Source organism: Ailuropoda melanoleuca, chromosome X (genome assembly GCF_002007445.2).
Source record: "Ailuropoda melanoleuca isolate Jingjing chromosome X, ASM200744v2, whole genome shotgun sequence".
Lineage (NCBI taxonomy): Eukaryota > Metazoa > Chordata > Mammalia > Carnivora > Ursidae > Ailuropoda > Ailuropoda melanoleuca.
This window is the reverse complement of record NC_048238.1, coordinates 49,797,153-49,818,411: the sequence shown is the minus strand read 5'-3', so window position 1 is coordinate 49,818,411 and position 21,259 is coordinate 49,797,153. Positions and strand designations below refer to the sequence as shown.

Genomic DNA, 21,259 nt, shown 5'->3' with positions numbered 1-21,259 from the left:
GAGGTAGATCTGTATTGCTTTTGCTGTATCCAAAAGGTTTTGGACCACTGTGTTTTCAATGTCATTTTTTCCCATTTTTTAAAAATTTCTTCTTTGATTTCCTGGTTGACCCATTCATTGTTTAGTAGCATGTTGTTTAATCTCCATGTATTTGTGGTCTTTTCTAAATTTTCTTGTTGTTGACTTCTGGTTTCATAACATTGTGGTCAGAAAAGGTGCACTGTATGATTTCAGTCATTTTGTATTTGTTGATGCCTGTTTTGTGAGCTAATATGTGATCTATTCCGGAGAATGTTTCATGTACACTTGAAAAGAATCTGTATTCTGCTGTTTTAGGATGGAATGTTCTGATTATAACTGTTAAGTCCATCTGGTCCAATGTGGCATTCAAAGCCTCTATTTCCTTCCTTAAGCCAGAGTTTGGCTGATCTCTCCATTGATATAATTGAGTTTTAAATTCCCCTACGATTATTGTGTTACTATTGACAAGTTCCTTTAGGTTTGTCATTAACTGTTTTATATATGTGGATGGTCCTATGTTGGTTGTGTAAATACTTACAATGGTTATTGTATATAACATCTTCTGCCTATAGCAGTCTATATTTAGTTGATGATCACTTACATTTGAAACCTTTCTTCACTCATCTGCATCCCCCCTCATTTTAAGTATATATTGTTATATTCTACATACTTTTATTTTGTAACTCCATTTACTTATTTTTTTTTTACAGAATTACTTAGTTTTACTGCTTTCGTGTTTCCTTCTTTTCATACTCTCACTTTTCATCTTTCCTTTGCATTCAAAGAGTCCCCTTTAATATTTTTAGTAGGGCTGGGTTAGTAGTTAAGAACTCCTTTAGTTCTTGTTTGAATAAGAAACTCTTTATCTGTCCTTCTACTTTGAGTGATACCCTTGCTGGATAGGGTATTCTTGGCTATAGATTTTTCCCTTTTAATAGTTTGAACATATCATGCCACTTACCTCTGGCTTGTAAAGATTCTGTTGAAAATCTGTTCATGGCCTTATGCAGTTTCCTTTTTATATAACTGTCTTCTTTTCTCTTGCTGATTTGATTTTTTTATCACTACTTTCTCCATTTTGAGTACTGTGTGTCTTGGTGGATCTCTGTGCATCCTGAATTTGGATATCCTTTTCCTTCCCCAGATTAAGAATGTTTTGAGCTATTATGTTTTGAAATTAATGTCCTGCTCCCTTTTCTGTCTTCTCCTTCTAGGATGGCTATAATGTGAATGCTATTATGCTTGATAGAGTCACTGATTTCCCTAAGTGTATTCTCATTTTGCGTAATTATTTTTCTCTCATTTGTTTATCTTTATTTACTTTCCATTACTTTGTCTTCTAGGTCATTAATTCATTCCTCTGCATCTTCCAGCCTGCTATTTATTCCATCAGTTGTGTTCCTAATTTCATTTATTGTCTTCTTCATCTCTGATTTTTTTAATCTCTGTATTAAGGATCTCATTGATGTCCTCCACTCTTTTCTCAAGTTGAGCAAGTATCTTTATGATCATTATTTCAAATTCACTATCGGCCATGTTACTTAGATCCTTTTTGCTTTGGTCTTTTGAAGTGGTTTTGCCTTGTTCTTTCATTTGTGATATAGTCTCCTCATTTTGCCTTCCTCTCTGTGTCTTAGGAAAGTCAGCTATACCTATTGCTCTTGAAAGTAGTGGTCAGAGTGTGCACTTTTAACTAGGTGGCACTTGTCTTCCACCATAGGGGTTGCTCAGCCACTGTGGAGGGTAGAACTGGCCAAGACCACTGCACAGAATTCGAGTTGACTGATGGGGGCACGGTGCCACAGACTGTTCACACTGGTCCTCCTCCACTGGGGATGCACATCTGCCACAGAGACTGGGCCTGGCTGCTCCATACAGCATGGTGGGCAGTGGGTGCAGGTTTAACAAGGTGTGCACATCCTCTGTGAGAGGTTGATAGACCCAGGGTTGGCAAGGTTTGCATGTGTCTTCTGTGGGAGGGGATCTGTAGCACTGGGATTGAGGGAAACCTAGCTGGGGACATGTGCTATGGTGTAAGCAAGTTAGGTAGTGTGTTAGGTATGGGTGTCTGAAGAAATATTAACTGAGCAATTGGATAGATGTGCATTTATGAATTTGAACCAGGGAGGGAAACGTCCCCTGCAAGCTCTTTTGTTCCTGGAGAAGTCCCTCAAGTGAACTCTGAGATGAGTAACTAATTCTCCCTCTTGTAAGCCCCAGGTGCCTTTCAAACTGCTGCTTCCAAGCTGTGTCTCCTTGAACTGTGTTCTGTGCTGTCTGTAAGGATAGGGTCTCAGCTTCCTATTGCTTTCTCAGAGCCAAGCCTGCTGATTTTTATAGTTCCAGGTTTTAAGTCCTACTGTCCATAAGCACTCGCAAAATTCTGCCCCTCTGATTTTCAAAGCCAAATTCTATAGGGATTTCTTTTCCCTCTGTTGCTTCTACAGTGTGCTAGTCTGTTCCTTGCTCCTCTCTCAGCCTGCAGCCCCCTCCTTCCAGCATTCTGACCCATAGGGTTTAGGTTCCCACTGAATCCTTGCCCTTCCTACCCTCTTCAATGTGGCCTCTTTTCTACACTTAGTTATGGAGTTATTCTGCCAGTCTTTGGGTCCTTTTCTGGGTTGTTTGTTCTGTGCAAGTGTTATCTAGTTGTATCCTTTGGAGATGTGAGTTTAGAGTCCTCCTCCTCCACCTCCCCTGGAATTCCCTATTGGTGACTGCTTTTACATCCTGTATTTTTGCTTTATAAAGTTGGCTTCTGTGGTATTTGATATGCAGATATTAATAGGTGTTTTATTTTCACGTTGAGTATGTCTTTTAGCATTAAAACATGTTCTTTGTCTCATTTAGTGCTTTTGGGTGTGAAATCTACTTTGTCTGATATTGATTGCATTTGCCTTGTAGATCTTTGCCCATTCCTAAATTTTCCTCTTTTGCTTCACTTCCCTTTGGCTGATGTCTTTCCATTATGTTTTTCCCTTTCTTTTCCTAGGAGCAATACATTTTCATGACTTCTTTTTGAAGATCACTTAGAACACTCTTCCACAAGTGCTCTGATTTACTCCATTTTACAGTATTCTTATACTTTGTTTAGACTTTGTCTTTCTGGTGCTGATTTTAGATTAATCTTAGCCCTCCAGACCCCTTATTTTCTTATGAATGAACTTTTCCCAGCATTTTGCTTGCTCCCTGCAAATGTTTGTGAAGAAGGAATATTAATGATGGCTCCCTGGGATTTAGGGTTTATCTTTCTACTTTCAAGTGATTTGGAATTTGGGTGTTCTCTATGTTTTTGTTATGTGGAGGGCATGGCTTTATGTAGCCCTGTTTTTCTGGTGGTTCCATGTTGTTTTCTGGAGGATGTGTAGGGAGACTTAGATTTTACATGGCCAACATACCTTGACATATGCACTTCACATATGGTTAAAAATACTTTGTAAATATTTTAATGGCTACATAATATTATGATAAATAAAAGAACCAATATTTATCAGATGAGTTCCTTATTATTGAGTATTTTTTTCCCTTTTTTGTGATGACATATTTGTAGGTGAGTCTATTCTAATATATACGTTGGGTAGATTTGCTGAAGTAGAATTATTGCTTCAGGGTTATAAATGTTATTAATAATCTTGGTGTAATTTGAATCTAGGGAGAACCAATAGGCCACAGATGGATTTATTTCAAGCTACTAAAGTAGTCTCTACCCTTTTATAAGGTCACATCCCTCTTTCTATGTATATAACAGGATCCAGGTCTGAAATAGCTGGGAGCCACCAGTGCGGCTGGCTATTTCTGGTGAAGAGTGAGAGTTTGACTTCTTTGCCGATTTGGATTCCTTTTATTTCTTTCTGTGGTCTGATTGCTGAGGCTAGGACTTCTGGAACTATGTCGAACAACAGTGGTGAAAGTGGACATCCCTGTTGTGTTCCTGACTTTAGAGGAAATGCTCTCAGTTTTTCTCCGCTAAGAATGATATTCACTGTGGGTTTTTCCTATATAGTTTTTGTGATATTGAGGTATGTTCCTTCTGTCCCTACACTGCAGAGTTTTTATCAAGAAAGGATGCTTTTTGTTAAATGCTTTTTCTGCATCTGTTGAGAGGATTGTATGGTCCTTATCTTTCCTTTTATTAAAAAGAAGCCCAGAAACATGAGTGAATTTTTCTCAGATATTCACTGTGAGAACCTGATAGAGCTCCTGGAGGTAAAATTCACAAAAGTGTGTGGTCCCCCTAGGACCAGGCTCCCTTAGAGTTTTTGACTCTCAAACTTGTCCACACTGAGCCTCTAGCAATTCATCAATTGCAGATTAGGTTTTCCTAACCCTGTACTGGTTCCCAAGGAGTTTTCCGCTCCTGGGCTTCTGCTCTAGTAAGTTTTGATTTTCTGTATCTGCCTGTCTCTTTCTTCAGTTTTGAGGACAGTAGTTTGTTGTATGACCTCAGTTTTCTGATGGACCTAAAAGGAGTTGATTTTCAGTTTGTTATACTTTTCTTCTTGTGTGGATGAAAGACTTCCAAGCTTCTTACATGCCTGAATGGAATGCAAAGGAATTTTTTAAGACATCAAAGACATGGTTGTTGTACAAAGTTTTCATCTCTTGAAAACTGGGTAGAGTGACTATCTTTTAATATAATGTATTTCCTTTTTCTCCTTTAAAGATTTTATTTACTTTAGAGAAAGTGGGGGGAAGGGCAAAGAGAGAGGGAGAAAGTCTCAAGCAGACTCTGCACTGAGCACAGAGCCCAACCCATGTCTCTATCCCACCGCCTTGAGGTCATGACCCAAGCAGAAACCAAGAGTCTGACGCTTAACCAACTGTGCCATCTAGGCTATCCATTTTATTTTTCTTTAAAGGGGTAAAAAGTAAGAACTTTTGGAACATTAACTTTTTTTCTTTTTTTTTTTCCTCAAATAGATCCTAAATGCCCAGGAGACGTTGATTTTCATAATAGTGACTGGGACATTAAGACAATCACCAGCTCCTTGAAATTCTACCTCAGGTATGCCCGATACAGTTTGGAACTCTGTTTTTCATAGTTGATGAAATTTGTCTGGGTGGAGATTAGAGCTTATGTGGTCACAGTTTCAGGAGGTTGGATAGGGTTGCTAAAGAAAAAAAAGAGTGAAAAGAATTTCCATCAAAAAAGAATGTATATTAGAAAACCTTTAATCTAGGAATTTAGGCAAGTGAAATATCAAAATAATAGAATTATTATTGAAAAATGTCTTTTCCTTAAAGTAATGGAAGTTTTTCCATTGCGCATAGATTGATGTCACAATGTACTCATGAATATTATCAGGACTTAGGACAATTCAAGGTTGTTAATGTGTTTTGTTGAATAGTAACTATTTTTAAACATTAAATTGCATTTGCACAAACATAATATTTGTGTTTGTGTGTTATGTGTAATATTTCATGCTTTCATCCATATAATAGAAATTTAAAAAACAAGAAAATACAGTCATACAAATGTTAGAACTGAGTGAATTGAGAGCAATAGGAAAACAAAATTTACCTTATTAGCAAAATTTGGTGATGCACAGTGGTGATGAATATATCATTTAGTTTATTGGCATAAATTTATATTATGTGAAAAAATTTGGGACATATACTTTTTTGAGGGGGACATATACTTTTTAAACTCATTTATTTCTTACTATTCTTTATCTCCAATAGTATGTACCATACATTATTTACTAAACGTCTTTTTTTTCAATTATTGTACTCTTTCGGCATTTAGGATGCTTGAATATCATTAATCCAAAATAAATTGGGTCCCAGATATTGCTGTTAAATGACCTTCTGCTATAATAACATCTTAGAACTTTATATAAACATGAATGCTCTTTCCAGGAGTATTTCTCTGGCTTCTGCCAAAGAAGATATATACTGTTGTTAGAGGGTTTATTCTGTACTAAGTAAGCAGTGTTCTAGCTGCTTACATTGACAATATCATTTTTTTTACAATAATCCTGTAAGGTAGGTGGTATCATACTAATTTTACAGATGAGGACATTGAAAGGGACCCCCTTTCCCATTAAGTAATATCCATGCTCATAGCTCATATTATTTGAACCTAAGTATCTCTGACATATAGGCCACTGGTATTAGAGCCATTTTCTTCCTGTTTCCCATCCTCAGGTGCTATGGCCTTCTTGGAGTTGCTTGGGTAATTTTAGTGAAGACAAAGAGCAATCTACTATGCATACTTTTAGAAGACTGGTGATAATAACGAGAGTAAATGATTCTATGTCTCTAGCTTTTTCAAAAGGGTCAATTTTTTTCAAAGATTTGTATAGGTTAAGTACCTCCCCACATTACATCTTTCCCAATTCATCCCATAATAAGCAGTGTGGCCCTTTTGAAAGATGGGAAGATCAAGCCTGAGAGACTTAATGAGCAATACCTCCAATAAGAGATTTGTCCTTAAAACTTAATGTATGAGCCTTTAATATGCACTAGCCAGTTAACACCCTTTAGGTTTCTCAGATACATTAGTATTTTCAGAGGGACTCTTCATCTGTGTTATACGTACCCAACTCACCTCTTATCTCCAACATTTCCAGAAAAGTAACCTAAAAAGTATCCTTTCTCTCTCTAGTATCTTTAATCTCTCTTACTCAACTGGCTCTTTCCTCTCAGCATATAAATATGCTCTTGTAAAGCACATCTTTTTGACCTTGTGTCTTTTTTCATAAATGAATAAATTCATTCTACCATTTACTAAATCATTCAATAAACATTTCCTGAGTATCTAGTCTATGCCTTGCATGGTACTAGGCATTAGGCATACAATTGTGAATAGACGTGGTCTCTATATTTAAAATGTTATAGTCTAGCTAGGAAGGCAGAAAAAAATCAAATAATCATACAAATATAACAAACCATAGTAAGTGCTCTGAAGAAAAGGTGCAAGGTGTTGTGAAGGCATATAACAGGAAGACTTGGTTTATTCTGGTTGTTTTTCGAACTGAGGTTTGAATTATAACTTAGAATTAGCTGAGAGGGAGCAGTTCCTGACAGAGAATACTGAATACCCAAAGGCCCTGAAGCACAAGAGAGAATGACCCCTTCAAGAAACTATGTGTACCAGTATAGGAGGAGTATTATAGTATAGAGAGGGAGGGAGAGATATTAGGAGCCAGATCATGCAAGATCATATGGTACATTTTAGAAATTGAGGTCTGGATTTATTTTAAAAGGAATGGGAATAAACTGAGAGATTTGAAGTAGTAGGTTACATGATGAGATTTGCATTTTGAAACAAAAATAGAGAGATCGGATTAGAGGGAATCAAAATAGGTAGAGATAGAAAACAATTAGTAGGCTATTGCTGTGGTCCTTGAAAGAGATGATGCTTCTGCTTGAACTAGGGAGTAGCAGTGTAGATTGGTAGAAATAAGCATATTTAAGAAATTTAGGGAGTTAATTTAGATATGAGAATGGTAGAGATGGAGATAAAAGAATGACTTCCGTGTTTATGGCCTATACAACCAAATGGTGGCCATATATTTACTGCTTTGAGAAACACAAGAAAAGACTAGATATAGGGGAGATGACAAGTTGGGCTTTAGATATATCAAATATGGGTGTCTGAAGAAATATTAACTGAGCAATTGGATATATGGGCATGAACGCAGAGAAGAATTCAGAGCTTGAGCTACAAATTTGTGAATCATTGATAATATATATGATAATTGGGAGGCAGGAGCCTGGATGAGATTGCCTAATAAAAGAGATATTTCATGCCTTCCTATCCAAGTTTCAGTATATGAAGTAATCTACACGCAGTGTCTCTACTTCTTTTTTTTTTTTTAATTTATTTATTTGTCAGAGAGAGAGCGAGAGCGTGTGCACAAGCAGGGGGAGAGGTAGGCAGAGGGAGAAGCAGTCTCCCCACTGTGCAAGGAGCCCGATGCTGGACTTGATCCCAGGACCCTGGGATCATGACCTGAGCTGAAAGAAGACACTTAGCCAACTGAGCCACCCACGTGTCCCAGTGTCTACTTCCTAACCTTCCAGTTTGCTCCTTAACCCATTGCAATGTCCCTCCCAACACCTCTCCTCCACTGCAGCTGCTCTTGCCAAGGTCACTAGTGACTTCCTCAGTGCTAAACACAATGAACAATTGTCAGTCTTTACTTGATTTCTTTGTAGCATTTGAAACTGTTAATGAGCCCTCCTTGAAACTTTCTCCTCTCTTGGATTCTACTATATCACTTGCTTTGGCTTTCCTCATACCTTTTTTGACCATTTTTAGCAGTCCCCTTTGTGGACTTCCTACCTGATATTTTCCAGGATTCTCCTCTCTTTTTACTATAATGGAGGGATGGAAAATTCAAAAATCCACAGGGGCCAGGACACGGAAATGAACAAAGCAGACTACTTTCATATTAAGACATTGCATATTGAACCGTATTTGCATAGTGATCCCTTTGTTTATATATAGTCAGCAATAATATTTACTTCCACAAATAACCATATGGGCCCAATATAGGCAGATCTTTCCATTTGTCAATAGAGGTAGAAAATATGGATTTTATGTGAAATATCTCAATATTTTATATTCTGATAACTAATACAATACCATGTCTTTTTTATACACTATTCTGGGCAAATAATAAATGGAAGGCCTCATGTAGCTGTTGGCTATGAGTTGGCCATCTCTCCTTAAGCAGTGGTATCCGTTCTTGTGGTTTTAACCACTCACCTATGTTCACGGTTTTAGCCACTCTCCTAGGTTTATGATTTTCATATTTACTTCCCAGATCTAGAAGGGCATTCCATCCATCTACCTAATAGACATCTCCCTTTGGCTATCCCAAAAGTCCCTCTGGCTTAGCATCCCTACTTCCTTCTGAATCCATTTCTATTCTATCCAGTCTCACAAACCAGATGACCTTCTCCCTCACCAGTATATGCAATCATTGAAGAAGTTCTGTCTTTAATGTCTTTTAAATAATTCTCCTCATCATTTGTTTCTATCCTTGATGCCACTATTGTTTAGGCCTTTATTATCTCTCATTTGGATTACTACAATAATAATAGTGGCAGACAGTATAATATAGTGATTAAGAGCATAGACTCAAGACAGAATGCCTAGTTCTGCCACTTACTGGCTGTGCACTGTCTTGGATGAATTATTTAACTTTTCTGAACTTCAGTTTCCCCATTTATAAAATGGATATAATAACAATATCTACCTTACAGGGTTGTCTTGAGGATTAAATTAGTAAGTATATGCAAATCACTTAGAACAGTGAAGCATTTACCGTTATTATTATAAGTGAATTATTTTTTTCTGAGCTACCCATCACCTATCTTTATTTCATCATCACACTGGTCCTTTTACATTTCAAATTTTGTATATGGTACTCTTCTCAACTAGACTATTAGCTCCTTGGAGATTTGGAGTCTGTCTTATTTATCTTTAGATCCCCAATATCTGGCACAGTGTCAGGAACCTGTAGGTGCTGAGCCAATATTTTTTTACTAAATAAAGAAGTTTATTGGGCCTCAATTTTCTCCTCCATTAAACTGGGATTTGAATAACTGCTCCATCTCACAGTATCATTGGAAAGATCAGATGGGAGGACAGATACGAAAGCACTTTGTAAACTAAAACTATCGAACTGCAAGGACTTAATGGCAGCATTCAGGGTGCGTCCACTTTGGAATTTTTCAGGACTGGTTTGTGACTCCTTTCACTTTTGGGAACTAATTAAAGACACTGCAAGACTAATTGGCTTATACTTTTGCAGGTCTTCTATTGAATTACTAGTAAGTAGCATTCCTCTGACAAAGTTTCAGGTGAAGAGAGATATGTATGTAGTTACACTAAGCTATAGGGATTGGAAACTTAAGCCTTGCTGCCTGCAGAACTGAAAATCCAAGGCCTGGCTATTCCCTCCCCAAAGGAACTGACAGTCTTCATTGATTTCAGGAATCTTTCTGAACCTGTCATGACCTATAGACTTCACAAAGAGCTGGTCTCTGCTGCCAGTAAGTATTTATGTTACTAGTTAATTGTGTTGTCTTGGCTTCTTAATAATGTTCATAGCAATTAACCTAGAAAACTGCTTGAGAGGAAGTGAGGGGAAAAAACAAAACTTATCCATAGATTTTTGTCCCCTGCCAAATGAGAGTATTCTTGCTTGGTGTCTAACTCAAGTATTATATTATTTTTCATAAATCAGTGTAAGTTGAGTAGGTTGGAGAAAACTGGCTAACATGAGGGATGTGACAGGTGTGAGGGCTTTATTGACTGAATGTGCCTCTTCCATTAGGGCGAGAGCATTGGCTCACATAACTAGGGGATGGCAAAATGGTTCCATTATAGTTGCTGTTTTAGTTTTTTCTTCATAACTTTGCCTTTTCAAATGCTTTTCAAATTTATGCTATGAATTATTACCCCTGATCTGTTAGTGCTAGAATCACATTTTCTTTTTAAGATTTTATTTATTTATTCGACAGAGATAGAGACAGCCAGTGAGAGAGGGAACACAAGCAGGGGGAGTGGGAGAGGAAGAAGCAGGCTCACAGCGGAAGAGCCTGACGTGGGGCTCGATCCCACAACGCCACGCGGGACCACGCCCTGAGCCGAAGGCAGACGCTTAACTGCTGTGCCACCCAGGCGCCCCTAGAATCACATTTTCTAGATGATAAAACAGAGGGTGAAAGTGGAGTGTTGCATGGGAAATAAGGCATACAGAGTCACCCCAAAACTTGGCAGCTGAAGAAGTATTGAAAGTTTTGGCTGAGGCCACTGTATGAGTGAGTATCCCTCCCTATCTCTACGTGACCCTTCTGCTTTGTGCTCTCTGTAGCATGCAGGAAAAAAATTGAGAAGACTTGACCTCATAATGAATTTTTGTTGAGGCAGGGGACCTTTGATCTTTAGTCTGAGCTGTCTCAGTGATTTTCACATAAACCCAGAGGTAGCAGTATACCTCCCAGCACCACAAAAAGATGGGTGGGCAGTGGAAGTTTATGTATGGAACTTTAGAAACAACCTGCTGTACCTAGAACTCTGACTTCCTCAGAGATGGTCTTATGTTCTCATCTTTCTTCTCTCTCTTCTTTAAAAAAAAAAAAAAACTTTTCTAGGCCTATTTCTTTGTTTTTATCTCTCTCTTTGTCTTTTATCTCTCTTTTGGTCTCTTTGTCTTTCTCTCTCTCTCCCTCTCCCTGTTTCAGTGTCTTTTTTTCTTGATCTCTCTTTGCCATTGTTTCTCTGTGCCTGTTTCTCTCTCTCTTTTCATCTCTCTGTGTTTCTGGTTGTGTGTGGATGTGTATGAGAGTTTGCTTGATCCAGTTGCCCAAAAAGCAAAACTATCTCTCTCTGTTCTCTCTCAGAGTCTGACAACCTGGATTACCGGCTGGGAGCTATTCACTCCCTGGTATATAAGCTACCCGAAAAGAACCGAGAGATGCTGGAACTTCTTATAAGACACTTGGTCAAGTAAGTAACTTCTGGGTTTTCAGGAAGAGTTTTTTGTTTTGTTTTGTTTTGTTTTATTATGTTATGTTAGTTACCATACTTCATTAGTTTTTGATGTAGTGTTCCATGATTCATTGTTTGCATGTAACACTCAGTGCTCATGGCAATACATACCCTCCTTAATACCCATCACTGGGCTAACCCATCCCCCCACCCCCTCCCCTCTGAAACCCTCAGTTAGTTTCTCGGAGTCCGTAGTCTCTCATGGCTCATCTCCCCGTCTGTTCCCCCCCTTCATTTTCCCCTCCCTTCTCCTATGGTCCCCCATGCTATTCCCTATGTTCCACAAATGAGTGAAATTATATGATAATTGTCTTTCTCTGCTTGACTTATTTCACTTAGTATAATCCCCCCCAGTTCCGTCCATGTTGATGCAAATGCTGAGTATTCATCCTTTCTGATGACTGAGTAATATTCCATTATATATATGAATCACATCTTCTTTATCCATTTGTCTGTTGAAGGGCATCTTGGCTCCTTCCACAGTTTGGCTATTGTGGACATTGCTGCTATGAACATTGGGATGCATGTGCCCCCTTCTTTTCACTGCATCTGTGTCTTTGGGGTGAATACCCAGTAGTGCAATTGCTGAGTCATAGGGTAGCTCCATTTTTAACTTTTTGAGGAACCTCCACACTGTTTTCCAAAGTAGCTGTATGTTCAACTTGTATTCCCACCAACAGTGTAAGAGGGTTCCTCTTTCTCCATCAGGAAGAGTTTCTATTAGAGGACTGGCCCACAGGGTAGCACTGCAGAGAAACTGTTTGTCAGCTCCTTCAGTCCCAGCCACCAACTGTTTCATCCTGGACAGGCTGAGTGCTCTATGAAGAAGGTGATTTTGACTTGGCCCATGTATATATCCTCCCAGAGTCATCATGCATCTTACTTGAAGGGTAATATCAGGTAAAGTAGGCTGAACACAGGCTTTGCAGTCAGATAAACTTGGTTTTAAATCCCAGCTGTACTACTTACTTAGCTGTATAATCTTCGATAAACCTCTCTTAGCCTGTTTGGCAATCTGTAAAATGAGAATAGTATTGTCCCCCATGCAGGACTGTTCTGTGGATTTGAATGAACACAGATAAAGTGCATAGCACATAGGAGATTCTCAAGAAATGGGAGTTAAGATTGTGGCCAACTTTTTGCTTGGTTATGACAGGCAGGAAAGACAGTATTATAGAGAGTAAGCCTGGTGATGAGCTCCAAGATGGTGGGTTTAAGTGGCATGGGTGATGCTTTTTGGCCAGAGGGTTCAATGTTGTGGATAAAGATGAATTTACCTGACTTGTAAAAGGCCAGCAACTGGCTCTTATGAAGCAGTATGGTGCAGCAGAAAGCACTCTGACTACAGGTCAGCAAATCTGGGTTCTGGTGTGAGTTCGCTACTAGCTTTCTTGACAGTCATGGGCAGGTCACTCTCGAGGCTTCTCCTGGTGTATTAAAAAGTACAGAAATGAGACAACAAGCTAAGAAAAATTGCAGTGCATTTTACATGTGTCTATTTTTCAAAATAAAGCTATCATCACACTCACAAAAATGCAATAATCATACATTTTAACCTCATTTGGAGAGGATCTCAAATACCTAAACTTGAAGCCCTTAGTGAAGGTGAGGCTCCAGGCTAAATGGCCCTCTTGGTGTCCCTCTGTGATAAATTCAGCATCTCTGGATCTCAGGTTTCCCTCTGATATAATGAGATATCACCAAGATTCAGTGCAGCTCTGGCATTCTGTGTTTTTTGTACTTCTATAACAAATGAGTATTTTAGACACTAATGTAGATAAATATGCAGAATTAACAAGAGGGTGCCTTTTATATTTATTGTCAATATTTGTAATTTGGGCTAATATAAAACATTAAGGGGCAGTTTCTTCCCAAAAAGTTGTTTGTGATAATATCAGTGAAAATACAGCAATCAGCACATAAATCATTTGCATATTAATTTGAAGTTGCCCTGGGGGAAAGAGAAATTGGGTTCAATTTCCACATTATCACTAATTTTCTGTGTGAACTAAAGAAAGTCCCTCCTACTCTCTGGGCCTCTGTTTATTCATCTATAATATGAGGGGACTGAACTAGCTAATCTCAAATAGTTATTCCTGCTCTGATTTTCTAAGTGTATTAGTATGTGACAGGAGCCAAGGACTCAGCTAAGAATTCTCCTGCTAGCAGCTAGTGAGAAGCACCTGCTTCCATCCACCCAAAGGCTGGCTACTGCCTTATGTCAAGAATCTTGGTCCTCAAAAAGACTAGAATGAGCACGTATTGCATGGTGCACTGGGTGTTATATGCAGCTAATGAATCATCGAACTTTGCATCAGAAACCAGGGATGTACTGTATGGTGACTAACACAATATAATAAAAAAAAAATTAAAAAAAAGGGAAAAAAAGCCTAGAATGAAAGGAACAAGAGACACAAACACACAAGACACAGAAATAGAAAAACAAATACCCTTAAATATATGAAATACTGCTCATTTTCTCAAAGGGGAAGAGTACAAATTAAACCTGCACTGAGATACCATTTATTGGTAAAACCTCGTGCATGACCATATTGTCTGTTGATGAGACTTTGGAGCAAATAGATACTCTACTACATTGCTAGCATTAATGCAATACGTAACTAGAGGAGGAAAATTTGACAAGATCTAAGAAGTCTGCATATTCACTTACCCTATGCCTAGAAATTCTACTTTTAGACATCTACCCTGAAGACACACCTTCACAAGTACCAAACAACATATGCACAAGGTTCATCACTGCAGCACAATTTTTTAATAGCAAAAGGTTGGAAATACAAAAGAATCCAACAATAGGGGACTGTTGAGTAAATAATGGTATATTCAAACAATGTAGTATTATACAATCAAAAAAGAATTAGGAAAATATCTACAAACTTTTTTGTAGCAATTTCTAGAATGCATTACAAATTTCAGGGTGTATAACAGAGAACAACAGCAAAAACAAAAAACCCAAAGTTTAAATCAAGGTATATGAGTATGCTACCCTTTTTTATAAGAAAAAAGGAGGAAAATAAGAATATATAAGAATATTAAACACATATTTTCTTACTTTTGTCAAATTAAGCACACAGATAAATAAAAAAACTAATGACTCAAAAAGGAAAACCACATGACCCAGCAGTTCTACTCTTAGGTATATAATAATGAGAAATGAGAACATATGTTCACATAAAAACATATACACAAATATACACAGTACCATTAATCATAGTTGCCCAAAGGAGGAAACAGCCTAAATGACCATCAACCAATAAATAAAAAAATAAAATGTGGTATAAATATACAATGAAATATTATTCAGTGATAAAAAGAAATGAAGCACTGTGGCACCTGAGTGGCTCAGTCAGTTAAGCATCTGCCTTCGATTCAGGTCATGATCTCAGTGTGCTGGGATCCAGCCTCTCGTCTGGCTCCCTGCTCGGCTGGGAGTCTGCTTCTCCCTCTCCCTCTCCCTCTGCCCCTCCCCCACTCATGCTCTCTCCCTTTGCCCCTCCTCTTGCTTATGCTCTTGCTCCTGCTGTCTCTCTCTCAGATAAATAAATAAAATCTTAAAAAAAGAAATGAAGCACTGATACATGCTACAACAGGGATGAATTTTGAAAATATTATGCTAAGTAAAAAGCCAGACACAAAATAGCACATATTATATGACTCCATTTATACAAAATGTTCAGAACAGACAAATCTATAAAGACCAAAAGTAGATCAGTGGTTGCCTAGGGCTGGGAGGTAGGGACATGGGAGGGAATGGGGAGTGACTACAATGGGGTTTCTTTTTAGTGTGGTGAAAATATCCTGAAATTAGATAGTTAATGATGGTTACACAACTCTGCGAATATACTAAAAACAATTGGAAAAAAAACATTAAAAGGGTGAATTGTGTGGTATGTGAAATATATTTCAATAAAGCTGTTGTAAAAACAAACTAATAAGTACAGTAAAGGAAACCATCAACAAAACAAAAGGGGAACCTATCGAATGGAAGAAGATATTAATCTGATAAGTTAATATCCAAAAAACATAAATCATACAACTCAACACCAAAAATTCCCAAACCACCTGATTTAAAAATGGGTAAAAGATCTAAATAGACATTTTTCCAAAGAAGACATACAGATGGCCAAGAGACACATGAAAAGATGCTCAATGTCAGTTACTTTCAGGGAAATACAAATCAAAACCATAATCAGATATCACCTGGCAGAGTATCTAGTATCAAAAAGACAAGAAATGACAAGTATTGGTAAGGATGTGGAGAGAAAGGAATCCTCATGCACTGTTGGTAGGAATGTAAATTGGTGCAACCACTGTGGAAACAGTATGGAGTTCCCTTAAAAAATTAAAAAATAGAATTACCATATGATCCAGTAATTCCACTACTGGATTTACCCAAGCAATACAAAAACACTGACTCAAAATGATATATACACCCCTATGTTTATTGCAGCATTATTTACAATAGCCAAGATAATGAAGCAACCCAAGTGTCTATCCATAGATGAGTGGAAAAAGAAGATATATATATAATGGATGTGTGTATGTATGTGTGTATATATATATATATATACACACACACACGTATATATAATGGAATATTACTCAGCCATAAAAAGAATGAAATCTTGCCATTTGCAACAACATGGTTGGCGCTAGAGAGTATTATGCTAGGTGAAATAAATCAGAGAAAGACAAATACTGTGGAATCTAAAAGACAAAATAAACAAAACAGACTCTTAAATACAGAGGACAAACTGGTGTTTGTCAGAGAGGAGGTGAGTAGGGGGATGGATGAAGGAGATTAAGAGGTACAAATATCCAAGAGGAAAAAAAAAAACTAAGGAAAATGATTACTAAAGGGGGTAGGCGGTGAATAGGGTAAAAGGGATAAAGATGAGAGCCACATTCCTCTAAATCCACCTCCTTGTATAGTTTTGACTTTTGAACCATACTAATGCTTTATATATCCAAAAAGTAAAATTCAATCAAGGATTATAAGCCCTGAAATTGAAGATAAAAAAGTAAATGAGGGATGCCTGGGTGGCTCAGTCATTTAAGCCTCTGCCTTTGGTTCAGGTCATGATCTCCAGGTCCTGGGATCAAGCCCCATATCAGGCTCCCTCCCTGCTCAGAGGGATTTAGCTTCTCCCTCTCCTTCTGCCCCTCCCCCTGCTCATGCGTGCTCTCTCTCTTTCAAATAAATAAGTCTTTTTAAAAAGCAAATGAATCTAAATGTTTATCAAATTGATAACATAGTCACATAAGGAAAATAGTTATTTCAACTAATTTATAAACACAGTCCCCTGACTCATCCTTAATGACATAATATTTTAAAAACAAGAAAAACTACAAAAAAAGTAGTAAGCATCACCCAGTAGGTTTAGTAATAGTAATAATATTATAATTAAATTTGAAACTATTTTATGTTTATATGTATCACAAGGATAAAGAAAAAAGTAAATATATTAATATCAGAAGACAAGATTTATGGTGTAAGAAAAAGAGATAAGGATATAAAATGCAAGATATAAAGAAAAAATCTATAATGGTAAAGTTGAATTGAAAAAGGCAATATGAACCCATGATTTATTTATTTTTTTAATAGTTTTCTTTTTTTAAGATTTTATTTATTTGACAGAGAGAGGGAACACAAGCAGGGGGAGTGAGAGAGGGAGAAGCAGGCTCCCCGCTAAGCAGGGAGCCCGATGTGGGGCTTGATCCCATGACCCTGGGATCACGACCTGAGCAGAAGGCAGATGCTTAATGACTGAGCCACCCAGGGGCCCCTGAACTCCTGATTTTAAAGCAAAACAATGGATCTAGAATGTATTATGCTAAGCTAAGTAAGTCAGTCAGAGAAAGACAAATAGAGTATGATTTCACTCATATGTGGAATTTAAGAAACAAAACTGCTGAAGATAGGGGAAGGGAAGGAAAAATAAATAAGATAAAAATAGAGAGGGAAGCAAATCATAAGAGACTCATATAGAGAACAAACTGAGGGTTGCTGGAGGGGAGGTGGGTAGCGGTATGGTGTAATTGGGTGATGGGCATTAAGGAGGGCACTTGAGGTAATGAGCACTGGGTTTTATATGCAACTGATGAATCACTAAATTCTACTTTGAAACTAATAATACACTATATGTTAACTAACTTGAATTTAAATAAAATAAAACCAAAAACAACCCCAACAAAACAACAAAACTTCTACTCGCTGAACCAGTGTTGAAGTGATTCTAACTTCCAGCCAAAAAAAAGCAACGAACATACATAATGCCCCGATCTTTGTTTCTAAATAGCATTCACTTCTCAAAAGTACCAAGGCTTCTTAGAGAAATGGCTGATTACAGGTTTGAGGCTAGGAAAATAATAGGTGATCCTAGGATAAAATGTACCTTTGTAAGCAAGTAAGAGCTCAAGTACTAACACAGTCATGTCACAAGGACACAGGAACCTGCTTGAAAAGGCTGACACTGATTACATCTGGAGTCAACATAAGCATCAAAAATTAAAATAGTGTACTTGAGTATAACTCTTTGAACAAATAAAAATTTATGGGAGATACGTAGAATAAGGAAAGCTCTTCCTTACAGAAGAATGCCAGCTAATCGATGTGGAAGGAATAATAGAATTAGACAAACCAGTAGTTTATAACCTCAGCACCCTGTTTCAGGCATACATCAAAACGATTGGGTAAAAGATTGTTCAGGAACAAGATAGTCACATAATTTTAATGTATTACCCACAGATTAGTTACTAATTACAAATGAAAAAATGTATCTTTATAATCAAGCTATGTGGCAAACACCACCTTAATTAATTGATCAAAGTTAGTGTCACTAATAATAGAGACCAAACTGACCTTATGTGCCTCTTGATAGGATACAGTAAGAAGTACACAATAGAGCTCAAATAATTTGCCCAAAAAGTTTAACCTGAATCAAATTAGACCTTTCCAATTTACAAAAAATAGAGGGTATAGAAAAATACGGAGTGCTTGATATTTTGTTAAGTAACTAGCTTGGCCTTTTCCCTGTCCTGGAAAACAGAGTTATGGGTACTGTTCTGTATTAAGAGACTAAAGAAACATAAACAAATGAAGTGCATGAACTCTGGACCTGGATTTGCAAAAACCCAACTATAAAATTTTTTTTTGCATGACATTTGAGAAAATCTGAATATGGACTACTTATTGGATGATGGGGCACTGTAAATTTTCTTGGGTGTGAAAATGTTTTGTGATTTTGTAGAACAGCTTGCATTTTCTTTTTTTTTTCCTTTTTAAGTTTTTATTTAACTTCCAGATAGTTAACAAATAGTGTAATCTTAGTTTCGTTGCTAGAATGTAGTGATTCTTCACTTCCATACAATGACCAGTGCTCATCACAAGTGCCGTCCTTAATACCCATCCCCCATCCACCTCTCCTACAGTACCCCTCAGCTTGTTCTCTACAGTTAAGAGTCTGTTTGCTGATTTGCTTCTCTTTTTTTCCCTATGTTCATTTGTTTTGTTTCTTAAATTCCAAATATGAATGAAATCATATGGTATTTGTCTTTCTGTGACTATTTTCCCTTACCATAATACACTCTAGCTCTATCCACATCATTACAAATGGCAAGATTTCATTCTTTTTGATGGCTGAGTAATATTCCATTGTATTTATAGACCACTTCTATTTTTAATGTTTTGAGGTATATCCGTACTGTATTCCAGAGTGGCTGCACCAGTTTGCATTTCCACCAACAGTGTAAGAGGGCTCCCCTTTCTCTGCATCCTCACCAACACTTGCTGTTTCCTGTGTTGTTAATTTTAGCCGTTGTGACAGGTGTGAGGTGATATCTCATTCTAGTTTAGGTCTGTATTGCTCTCATGCTGAGTGATGTTGAGCATCTTTTCATGTGTCTGTTGGCCATCTGGATGTCTTCTTTGAAAAAATGCCCATTCATGTCTTCTGGCCATTTCTTAACTGGATTATTTGGTTTTGGGGTGTTGAGTTTGATGAGTTCTTTACAGATTTGGATACTAACCCTTTATCAGATATGTCATTTGCTAATATCTTCTCCCATTCTGTAGGTTGCCTTTTAGTTTTGTTGATTGTTTCCTTCACTGTGCAGAGCTTTTTATCTTGATGAAGTCCAGTACACATTTGCTTTTGTTTCTCTTGCCTCCAGAGACATATCTAGTAACAAGTTGCTACAGCTGATATACAAGAGGTTGCTGGCTGTGTTCTCCTCTAGGATTTTGATGGTTTCCTGTCTCACATTTAGGTCTTTCATCCATTTTGGGTTTTTTGGCTTTTTGTTTTTGAGGGGTTTTTTGGTTGTTTTTTTCATGTTAAAATAGTTCTTTATTTACTATATATGTGTAATTTTATGTACATGCAAAAATATCATTATGCAAGTCTTTTGTTACTGTTTTTCAATGCACAGACAGATTTCTTGAATAACAGCCTTGAAAAAAATAGTCTTAACATTTTTCGGCATGTTTTCTTATTCAACCCTACTTCATAGAAGTCTATTCAAAGCAACCAGTATAACTCTTTTTATTAGGTGCATAATAACAGTGGGGATGTAGCACAATTTATTCATCTAGTACTATTGATGACATTCACATTGTTTCCAGGATTTTGCCATCATGAACGATGCTATAATAAACATATTTATTTGGTTTCTGTAACCTTTCCTGTTGACTTCTAAGTATTTTATATGTTTGGTACTATTGAGAGTGGAATTTATTTGGTTTGCCACATACCTATTGCTAAAATAGAGAAAAGGTATTGCTTTCTGTATGGTTCCTTTTATGAGAGGTTGTCTCTGAGAAAGGAGAAATGATTATTTTTTCATAACATGTGTTACAGAATTAAGTGACCCTTTAAAACACATGCATATGTAATTTTTATATAAAATTAAAAATTAAATACAAAACAATAAACAGTAACGGGACATCCCTATTAGTTTCTTATTTTATCTGAAATGCTAGTGTTTTACCATTTAGGATAATATTGGCTATTTGTTTGGATATATAGCCTTTATTATTTAAGTTGTTTTCTGAAATTCTTACTTAAAATTATAGTTATTATTTATCATTTATATTGTTATGCTTAAATGCTGACTTTCATCAAAAGTTTTTTATTGTATTATTTTTTTCAAAGGTACAGACCTATGATTCATCAGTCATACAATACACAGTGCTCACCGCAACACATACCCTCCCCAATGTCCATCACCCAGCCACCCCATCCCTCCCACCCTCCTTCACTCCAGCAACCCTCAGATTTTTTCCTGAGATTAAGAGTCTCTTATGGTTTGTCTCCCTCTCTCGTTTCATCTTGTTTCATTTTTTCCTCTCTTCCCCTATAATCCTCTGCCTTGTTTCTCAAATTCCATGTATCAGTGAGATCATATGGTAATTGTCTTTCTCTGGTTTGCTTATTTTGCTTAGCATAATACCCTCTAGTTACATCCATATCATTGCAAATGACAAGATTTCATTTTTGACATTGTATGTATATACCACTTCTTCATCTGTCGATGGACACTGGGGCTCTTTCCATATTTTGGCTATTGTGAACATACTGATATAAACATTGGGGTGCAGGTGCCCCTTCAGATTACTACATTTATATCTTTGGGGTAAATACCCAGTAGTGCAATTGCTGAGTCGAAGGGTAGCTCTATTTTCAACTTTTTGAGGAACCTCCATACTGTTTT

General features: G+C 37.2%; 1 protein-coding gene across 8 annotated transcripts in view; it reads left to right on the top strand.

The window, feature by feature from the left end:
- OPHN1 (oligophrenin 1) overlaps nt 1-21,259 on the top strand; it is a 569,682-nt gene that overhangs the window by 402,020 nt on the left and 146,403 nt on the right. For all 8 annotated transcript variants that reach the window (XR_004622535.1, XR_004622536.1, XM_034650021.1 and 5 more), the window contains exons 16-18: nt 4,942-5,026; nt 9,971-10,029; nt 11,383-11,488. Coding sequence is in view for 6 of the 8 variants with exons in the window: in XM_034650021.1 (XP_034505912.1) it covers nt 4,942-5,026; nt 9,971-10,029; nt 11,383-11,488 (250 nt within the window). In the remaining 2 variants the exon portion in view is untranslated. The remainder of the gene's footprint in view (nt 1-4,941; nt 5,027-9,970; nt 10,030-11,382; nt 11,489-21,259) is intronic.